Source organism: Lepidochelys kempii, chromosome 2 (assembly GCF_965140285.1).
Source record: "Lepidochelys kempii isolate rLepKem1 chromosome 2, rLepKem1.hap1, whole genome shotgun sequence".
NCBI classification, from domain to species: domain Eukaryota; kingdom Metazoa; phylum Chordata; order Testudines; family Cheloniidae; genus Lepidochelys; species Lepidochelys kempii.
In genome coordinates, this window is record NC_136381.1 from 157,221,638 (window position 1) to 157,232,091 (window position 10,454).

At 44.9% G+C, this 10,454-nt stretch overlaps 1 protein-coding gene across 6 annotated transcripts in view; it reads right to left on the reverse strand.

The window, feature by feature from the left end:
* Positions 1-9,331, reverse strand: part of RECK (reversion inducing cysteine rich protein with kazal motifs) — a 141,152-nt gene extending 131,821 nt beyond the window's left edge. For 5 of the 6 annotated variants that reach the window (XM_073332540.2, XM_073332536.2, XM_073332539.2 and 2 more), the window contains exon 1: positions 9,204-9,331. In XM_073332540.2, the coding sequence (XP_073188641.1) occupies positions 9,204-9,288 (85 nt within the window). In that variant the 5' untranslated portion in view covers positions 9,289-9,331. The remainder of the gene's footprint in view (positions 1-9,203) is intronic. The other variant, XM_073332537.2, reaches the window with a different exon arrangement.
* Between the last annotated feature and the right edge of the window lie 1,123 nt (positions 9,332-10,454).

Below are 10,454 nucleotides of genomic sequence, written 5' to 3' on the forward strand. Positions count from 1 at the left end.
ATAATAAAATAAAATAATTAATCATAAAAATAATAATAAAATTTACCAAAAATATTAGCTTGAAATTTTAACAATTTCAAAGAGAGTTATGTCAAGGAATCTCAACATTTGTTTTATTCATCTTGAGTTAGTACTAGTAGCTTTTAAGGTTGGTTTGTTGTTTGTTTGTTTTTTAAGTTGGGTGATTAATTTTAGGGATAATCGCTACAAACATTTAACCTCTGAGGACTCTAAAAGGTCCTTCAACAAACGTAATGCAGACTTTTCAATTATACCTCATAGATGTCCTAATTTCCTAAACTTTACCATACTCAATTCTAATACCCTAGTATTGCGTATATGTGAACAATTCTTTAGAATGGTGAATTCAGATAGCCCATAGTCACTGGTACCAAAATTTCACTTTACTCTCGATCAGTTCTCCTCTAGTTGTAAGAAATGGTTCATGATGTCAACTTCAGATCATAAGATTGTCTTATGTAACTTATTAACAATTTTGAGCATTATGTATGGCTGATATCTGGATAGTTAAAATTCCCCATGAAAACTATATCCCATTTCAAATATCTCAATAATTGGTCTAGAATTTTGTTTGTAGTCTTCTTCAATCTAGGAGATCTGTGATAGATGCCCACTGTCATTTCCAATCTCTTTTTAATTCTCTGGACCCTATTCACAAAATTTCATCATTACACCATTTATTGTCTCATTCTCCAGCATCCCTGACATGGACTAATATAGATTGAACAATCTATACAGATATTCAGATTATGAAAATCATCCTTCCACGTTAAATTTATATCACCTAAAATCAGGGATTCTCAAACTTTTTAAAAATTGTGGTCCACATCCGAATAGAGAGATTATTTTATAGCTCATCCCACACCAATTCCTAATCAGATAATATTTTAGTGAAACCACAGCAGTTATTAGGAAAGAACTGTATATAGCGTACTTTTGGCTTTCAGTGCAATTTAGCAAGTAGAAACAAAGAAAAGAGCTAACACCAAGGACATGGTCTGCTGCACTGTGGACTAACTGAAATTTTTAAAATGCTAGACCTTCTTCATTGCAAGGCTCGTGAGCCAGTGGCGGTTCCCATCGACCCTAAGTGCGGCTCCCTAGGTTTCCTCTAAGCTGCATGGCTGCACAGCAGGCTATAAATAGCTGAGCAGCAGCTCTAAAGGGCCACACAGCAGGGACCTGGAGAGGAGAGGTAGGTGGGAACTGGGGAGGGGAGCAAGTTTCAGGCTTGCAGGGCTGCTGTGGACCTCTCCCACAGCCCCAGAGCTCCCTGCTGCCGGCAGGGGCAAGAGAGGGCCCCTCTCCCCGGAGCTCCCATGCTGCCTGTCAGCAGTGGGGAGAGAGGGCTCCTTCCCCCAGAGTTACCTGCTAATGGCAGGGAGAGGGCTGTGGGGGCGGGGGGAAAGAGTTCTCTGTCCCCAGCCCTGGGGCAGCACTGCCTACCCCCTGAACTCCTTATCCCCAGCCCCACTCCAGAGCCCACATCCCAGCCAGAGCCCCCCCATCCCAACCCTCTGCCCCAGCCCTGAGCCCCCTTCTGCATCCCTCATCCCTGGCCCCACCCCACAGCCCTCACTCCAGCACCCCACCCTCTGCCCTACCCTGGGTCACCTCTCACACTCCAAACCCCTCAGCCCAACCCCCCATGGCTCTCACATTGAAGGGGTTTTTTTTTTTACCAAAATGGCCCCCACTTCAAAAATAGTGAGGAGCACCGTGCTAGAGTGTTCACACTTGCAGAGAATTGCAATAATCCCACTTGGAGATCCTGAAGTGGGATTCAGCCCTGAATCCCACTTGCGAGGGGAACTGGGAAACTGGTAGGGAATAACTGTGTTTGCAAGTGGTTCTTTGCTTGATTCTTGAGTAATTAATGGAAAACATCACATTGGGCAGTAGTTTCTAAGATCTGCTGGTCTAGAAATAGCCAATTCTAAAAAAAACGAATTTATGGCATACATTACAACTATGTGTCTCTCTCTCTTTCTGATGATTCCAGTTCAAGTGCTTGTTTTCTTGATGGTGGACTGGATATTGCTAGCCTCAGTATAAGGCATTCTCTTTGGCAGAACTGCCTAATGCAGGGTTACTTTCACCTTCTTCTCCAGCAGCTGGTATGGCTACTATCAAAGGTGCAATTCCCGGATTAGATGAATCACTGATATAAACCAGTATGGCAATTCTACTGTTCCTAATTGCAACTGAAGCTCTTGCATATTTTCCTCCCTAATGGAAAAATGTTGACAGTTCATACACATGCAGCTCTCATGATAACGTGTAAATAGGACACTGCACACATTCCACTTGGAATTCCTGGGATCTTCCAGGAGCCATTTCTTATATCGTTCTTTTATTTTCATTTCAATGTAAATAGCCTCTTGTTGGATTTGTTACCACCTTAATTCACCTATTAGCAATCTCCTGATTACTGCTAGGTTAACATTAAAAAAAAGAAGTCTGTGTCCGTCCCTCAGTTCACCAGTCAGCACCTTAAATCCCATTCAGAACAAACTCCATTTGTTTGGACACACAGTCTTATTCTGCAGCTAAATGCCTTCAGCCGGACACTCGCTTATTTACATTGTAGCTTTCCAAACAAGTAGTAACCTCTAGATTGGTCAGTTCTCTGAACTGCTATTATTTTTACTGTCTCTTTAAATAACATTCCAGATAAATAAAAGTCTTAAAATTATTTCGAAGTATTAATTTAATGATGTCAGTTCAAGTTTAAAACACAATGGCATTCCTAGGACCGCAGAAGACAAAACTGACATAACATAAATCAAATACTAAGGATCTAATGTCTGCAGACTACATATTTTGACATCAGTATAAATAAAAAATTGATAGCTTACATGAAAATCAAATGAATCTCTTCACATATATGGACTACCAAAAATCAATGGTGGGCCAAAAAAAATTGTCTTTTGGTAGCACATGATGTTATCAAATTAATTGTTCACCCAAATTAGATTTGGAGCCAAACTCTGCATTTTTCCTTGAGAGGAGTTTTCCTGCTGTTAAACAGGAAGCTCACGGAATCAATTTCTATAAAAATTAATCTCTTTAAAAAAATGTAGTCCTTAAGACTTCAAAGATACCTCCCAATATAAGCCAAATAAAAGTCAATTGGATGTTGTCTTCTTGAGTCTACAAACCAGGTTCCCACTTCTTTGTTGTTTTTCATGATTTTCCTAAGCAGCTTGAAATTAGTAAGACTCTGGTCAGTTTCACTCATCTATTCAAAACTCTACAGGCAATGTGAAACTGATCAGAATAACCTAAATTTCACATTGCTGCTTTCCCAAGTAACAACAAAGACAGGAACTGAAGTACTCACAAAGAAGAACGATGCACCACAAAAGATCTGCGGGAAATACAAAAGATGGAGCCCACTGAAGCAGGTCTCAGATTCAGCTGGTACCAGCACCTCCTTCATGCTGCCTTCTTGTTCTACAGAATATATATTTTTTTTTTCGTGAAAGCTAAGTCTCTATATAATTGCCAGTACAGCCTCAAAATATGACCCAAGTGTAATAGATGTAGTGACAACTGTCTGTTTGCAGAACCTAAAACTAAAGCTCTAATGCATTATGTGCACCATTCAGCTACATGGGTGCTAATTCAGATGCCAATGAAAATACTTTAAATGCTAACATTGTTTACTCTTTCATGGCTCAAAGTATATAAGAAAAGAGAGGGAAGATCATATTTTCAAGTTCTGAAACATCTAATGTGCCAGTTCATTTTGGCACCACCTATGGGTTCACTTGGTATATACCGTGACAGAAGTGGAGCTGATACGTAACAATCTATGATAATTTTATGAACATTCAGACAGGTTTCAGAGTAACAGCCGTGTTAGTCTGTATTCGCAAAAAGAAAAGGAGTACTTGCGGCCAGCTCACGAAAGCTCATGCTCAAATAAATTGGTTAGTCTCTAAGGTGCCGCAAGTACTCCTTTTCTTTTTATGAACATTGTATGTAATAGGTGAGTGAGGGAAGTTATTCTACATTGGATTATAAAACTTTCCCGTGTGAATGCACTGATCTAATTTACACTGGGGCTGTGGGGAAGAACAGGGAAGCAACATAATGGCTTCCCAGATAAGAACATCTAGGTACACAACAGAAAGACAATGGACAAGCTGTTAGTTTCCAGCCTTGGCAGAACAAGGCTTACATTTTGTGGGTGACAAACTTTTAAATTAACAGGTCATCGGGCTAACAAGTGACTTTGCCATTGAGAAGGAGTGTGATCAAAAGGACTATACACAACTTTATAAGGAGTCTCTCCCTGAGTCTGGATGAGAAATGGTTTGGGAGTTTAGGGAACTGAGTATGCCCTCCAGACCCTAGAGGTCCCAGAATAGTCTTCAGGAAATTAGACCAACCAGGGTCCCTGTGTGGAAGATGGTTAAATGCCTGATAAACTAGGCTGGCTTATAGTTTTTAAGATACACACTACCGAGAGAACATTTGTTCTAAATAAATAAAATTTTGCTTTAAGGAAATTGTATGGCCACTGATTACCACTGTCATTGCCCCAGAGGGTAACAGAATGTCAAAGTCTGAGCTTAACTCAGACCTGCAGAGGTGATCAAGTTTGATACTCAGGGGACTAAAACTTAACACGCAGTCTGAGAGCAGAAGTGTTAGGGGCCTTATTCCTTCACCCGCTTCCTTCGCTGGTCCTTCTCGCATGAACAGAGAGCAACAATACCCAAAGTCCAAAGGTGCAAACAATTCGATGTTTATTGGGGTGAACTTCCAGCAAGCATGATTCCAGTTTCCTTCCTTAGTTTCCTCCTTCCCAGCTCTGACACCACAGAGCCTTACACCTGTGTCCTTGTTCATGTTTTGCGTTGTTTGTCTTGTTGCTAGCATTGTTGTGTTTTAATCAACAGAAAACCTCATGACATGGGTGGGGGATGGCTTCAAAAGGCTGACCTGGGGGGGGGGGCAAGATGTGTATGGGAATGCAAAATGCTCAACTAGGAGGCCAGCACCTGTGTAATAGCTACCATGGTACCTGGAAATGGAATGGCAACCAAGGTAGTCCCCACAAGCCCTATGGAAATAATGAGAAGGGGAGGAGGTCACTGGGAATCAATGGAGGGGTGTGTAACATAGTGTAAATCAACAGAAGATGTTTGGATGTGCCCCTCTCCTATGACTATAGAGGAGCAGGATCAATGGCCTATGCAAGGGGTGGACAATTGGGTGTACTGTGTATAAGGTGTTTTTCTGGGAATGTACATATTACTTGGGGCACAATTACACCAGCCCATAACCAAACTACACACATCTACATGCTGCTATATGGACTTCGGTGCACAAATGGATCTGTGAATCTTATTGCTGTAAATAAGCCAGGGCCCACTGCCTGATGCCATACCAAGTGGTCAAGCTGGTTTGGACAATATCCCATTTCTCTGTGAACATTCAATGGACTTATGATATGGACAAAAGCAAGCAAAACCTGCAGGGGCAGCTTGTTGCAACTGCCAGCAACTGGACACATAAGATCGTGTCCTTGTCGAAGGAGGAGAGGCAGCGTTTTGGGGGTGTCTCGGATGTTGGACCATACTGCAGTGGTCAGGACTCGGTGTTGCTGTGGATTTTGTATTGTTAACTGTACTTGTGTTACGTTGCATAGGGAGATAACCTATAAGTAATGTAATAAGCCCTCCAAACCCTGCAGTGTACTAGACAACCCGGACCCAACCTTCTTAGGCCCACTCTAATGGGAAATCTGGAACACTAATTGGAATAGGTGTGGTATGTCCATTCGAGAGAAGGTGCAGGGCACTATACTACACAAGGGGCAGTGGGACAAATGGAATATCGACACCTTCCACCATGATACCTGGCCCTATCAGGAAATGTGTCGTCATATGTCCTATGCTTTTCCAGGGATACCGGGGCAGGAGGATCCCAAAAGAAAAAGGAAAAAAAGGGGTGGAGTGTTAGGATATAGATATTCAGGCCTGTCTGTAAAGGCCTATACTCTAAGAATTTAGGTGTATTATCATCACTTGGCTAGTTATAGAGGTACAAAAGAAAGAATCAAAATCACTGTCTGCCGGTGTAAGGGCCTTCTCTTACTGTGAAAGTCTGAGGCCCTGTGCTTAGGCTAAGGCCTTTGGCTAAGCAGCAGAGGCAGCCATAAGCTAGGAAGCGAACAGTCACCTCCTCACATTCCAAACTAGCCACATTGAAATCAGATGCTATTGGGCTGTTAGGAATACAATCCTGTCCTGATAATGCCTATCACCTCCAGAGAAAGGGAAGTGCCTAGAAAATGTAAAAGGAAACTTAGTTTGATAGCATCCTGTCTGGCAAGAACTGACTTATCAATAGGTGGGATGTGAAATCCTCACTTCTGTATTGTCTTGTCATTATAGTTCCCACTTTGCTATTGTTTGTCTGTATAATCTCTGTCTGGTTCTGTGATTGTTCCTGTCTGCTGTATAATTAATTTTGCTGAGTGTAAACTAATTAAGGTGGTGGGATATAATTGGTTACATAATCATGTTACAATATGTTAGGATTGGTTCTTTAAATTTCAGGAAAATGATTGGTTAAGGTATAGCAAAGCAGAACTCAAGTTTTACTATATAGCCTGCAGTCAATCAGGAAGTGAGTGGGTAGGTGTGGGGAAAATGGGAACAGGGAATGTGGGTAAGGAAGTTGGAATCATGTTTTGCTAAAGGGGGAAATGGGAACAGGGAATGGGGGTAAGGAAATTGGAATCATGTTTTGCTAAAGGGGGAAATGGGAACAAGGACACAGGTGTAAGGCTCTGGGGTGTCAGAGCTGGGAAGGAGGAAACTAAGGAAGGAAACTGGAATCATGCTTGCTGGAAGTTCACCCCAATAAACATCGAATTGTTTGCACCTTTGGACTTTGGGTATTGTTGCTCTCTGTTCATGCGAGAAGGACCAGGGAAGGAAGCGGTGAAGGAATAAGCCCCCTAACAAGAAGAATCACATGATTCCATCCTAAGCGAGAGGTGATGGCCTGATATATAGGGGGCTAGCCTCAGAAAGGCCAAGAGAAGTCAGAGGCGCAGTTCATCCAGGGACTGTGAAACACCACCACTTTTTTCTGCCTCCAGTCATGAAGAAGCCAAACCCAAGGAACTTAGCAAAACCCAGTGGGGATTTTAACCCCACCCCTCCCCAAAGGAGAGCCAAGCAGGACCTATGAGCATCACCAAGGCCAAGTCAAGCCTGAAAAGCTCAACAGAGCCCATGAACGTATTCAGACTCTACCGAAAAGAAGCCACACCCAGAGAACAGGCATGACCATATTTTGAACATTGTACAATTTACTGTAAGTGGTGTCTCAAAGGACAGAGCTTATTGGGTGAAGCTTGTAAAAATACATCACTTCCTTCTTTCCCCAAAATCTGACCCCTACCTAGCATCATTGAGAGTCAGTACTCTTGCAAAACTTATTGCACCCTACCCGCTGCCAGAAGCTGGGAATAGCAGAGGACATGGACTTCTAGCCAGAGCATTTCCTGCTCATGAAGATCACTTGCACACCTCCCGCCTCCCAACATTTAGTATTGACCAATATAGCTATTGGATATAGTGCTTTGACTAAAAGTTGACTGGTAAATTTTTAAAACCTTGGCTTAATGAGCTAGCAAAGACCTTGAGCACTAGAAAGGAGATTAGCAAGGTCTCAAGAAGATGACAGGATTTGAATAGTTCAGAGAACTATCAAGCCTAGTCTAGACTGAAGCCTTAAGTCAACCTAGCTACATCACTCAGGGCTATGATAAATTTCACTCCCTGAGCACCATATTAGGTCAACCTAACCCCTAGTGTAGATGCAGCTAGGTCGACAGAAGAGTTCTTCCATCAATCTAACTACCACCTCTCAGAGATGTGGATTAACTACATCAACAGAAAAAACCCTTCCGTCAATGAAGGAAGCTTCTACAATACCGCATTGCAGCTGTGCTGCTCTAGCATCTGTAGCCTTACTGTCTCATTAAGAGAACTAGAACTCGAAAGAAGATGATTGACAAGTTATTTTCAAGTTGCCAAGTTATGTGACTTCATAATTGTAGGTAGAGATAAAAATAGTCTTCTGAAATGCAGAGAAGGGAATACAAGATTTTTTCCCTATTATTATTAGGGAAAATATTCAATTATTAAAAACGTGTATAAATGAAGGCAATACAATGAAGCACCTTGTCACCCATTTGTATATTTTGCATTTGCAAAATGTCAAAGTATAATAGTGGCTCAACACTAATGCCTGGAGAATAGGTCCTTAGATCCTTACTCTCCCTTCAGTCCCAAAGTTCTGCTGAGACCTGGCAAAGCATAGTGCAAGAAAACTCTAGAGGACAAAGTGAACAAAAAGGATGTATGAACGGAGCAAGTCTCTAAGCCTGGTCCAACTGACTCGGACTTGTGGGGCTGAAAGCAACAAGGCAGATGTTCAGGCTGTGGGACCCGGCCTGGCAGTCGGGTTTCAGAGCCTGGGGTCCAGCCCCCCGCTATTTCTAGCCCTACAGTATGTACCCAAGAGCCTGGGTCAGTTGCCCGGAGCTCTGAGACACCGCCACGGGGTCTTTTACTGCAGCGTGACGTCCCCGGAGAGACCCTAACAAATTCAGGCTGGGATCTGAGGGTCAAGCTGGGTTTTCCCCCATTCTCTTGGGCCACCATCAATAACGCCTTTCTAAGCCGAATTAAGCCCCAGTTGCCACCGTCTCCTGCCACACCAGTGCAGCCCCATGGCACCGGGGAGCGGGCACGGGCGGGAGGAGCCCGTGGCTGCGCAGGGAGGACACGGACCCAGCTCAAGCGAAGAGCGCCGGAGACCTGTTTTGGTCACTCCGGGGCTGTCAGCTCAGGGGCCGGGCCGGGCCAGAGCGGCCGCTCCCAGCTCTGGGGCCCGCAGGGAGCTCGGCTGGGCCCGCCGGGCTCGGGATGCCGCAGAGCCGCGCGTCCCCGCCACCGCCCGCCTTCGAACTTGTGGCCGGCCTGGGGGAGGCTCAGACCCGCCCCCGCTCCTGGCTCGGCAGCAGCGGAGCAAGGGGGTCGGGGTCACCCCGCTGGGAACCAGCCCCGCCGGCCCGCCTGACCCTGCGCCATGTTGTTGAAAGGAGCCGGCGGGGACCCGCGGAGCCGCCTCCGCGCCCCGTTACTCACCCGCCGCCCCGGGCGGCAGCAGCAGCAGCGCCGCGGCCGCCAGCGAGAGGAAGGCCCAGGGCCGCGGCGGGGCCGTTAGCTCCATGGCGCCGCCCGCTCGCGCCGAGATTGAGCCTCGCGCCCCCTCCCCTCCCAAGACCCAGAGAGACCCGAGGCCCCCCGCCCCCGCCGCTGCCTCCCCCCCCCATTGGCTGCGGCGACCCCGTCAGTCCCGCCCCCTTCCCGTTAAAGAAAGAACCAGCCGCGCCGAGACGGCTCAGGGCGGACGCCGTTATTCCGCCGGGGGGGGGTACAGCCCACCTGGTCGCTGTCAGCGCTGCTCGTGGGTGACAGCCGCCGCTCAGCTTCATCTGCCCCAGTGAGCAGCCACAAACCCAGCAGAAGAAACGCTGCTGCTGCTGGACCCCCGGCCTTGGAGTGGTTTCCATCATATACAGGGTTTACACTTTGGTTCAACTCTCTCAGCTACCCCCCACACACACACACACACATTGTTCCAGCAGGCTTAAGAAGAAATAATATGTATGAGTTGTTAGGCTGAAACTGACTCCCTCTCTTGGGACAGAGACCCGGAGGTACGGTGGGGTTGCAGTATTTCCAAATTTCACAGGGAGCATTAAGGAAAGTGAAATCTTTTACAGTTGGGGTGCTTGAAGTGGTCTCCATCATATACAGGGTTTACAGTTTGGTTCCATGGCTCTCTCTACCCCCGCTGCACAAATTGTTCCAATGCCACTCTCTACAATGTTAACACAATTTGTGTTTTAACAGCTTATAAAAGCTTTAACTTCTTTGAATTTCAGTGTTGATTGTCATTGAATAGTGCCCCCCATAATGTCCCAAAACTATGAAAATGTAAATTGATAATCTGTAAAAATGCTTAAAAATAAACGTCAATATTATCTGTTGAAATTATTTAAAAAATAAAAATTGAATTCTGCCAAGTCTACCTCAGGGGCTTTCCATTTGCATTTTAGTAGGGCCTCCAATACTGCTACAGTTTCCAGTTCTAGTAGTTTGATTGTCTTATACAAGACTGTCAGGTCACCTCTCTGACTAGCAGCTTCAGGCACTTTACATTTTCTATCATCTGCCCTTTTGTCTTTCCAGCACTCCTTTTTACCTCTCTGTCTAAGCTCTGTATTCTTCTTGTGACTTGCTTCTCTACTCATATATATCAGCATTCATCCGTTTTTTCTTTACTCCAGTGAAACTCAGACAGACTTGGGAGCCGCTAGTGGCTCTTTAATG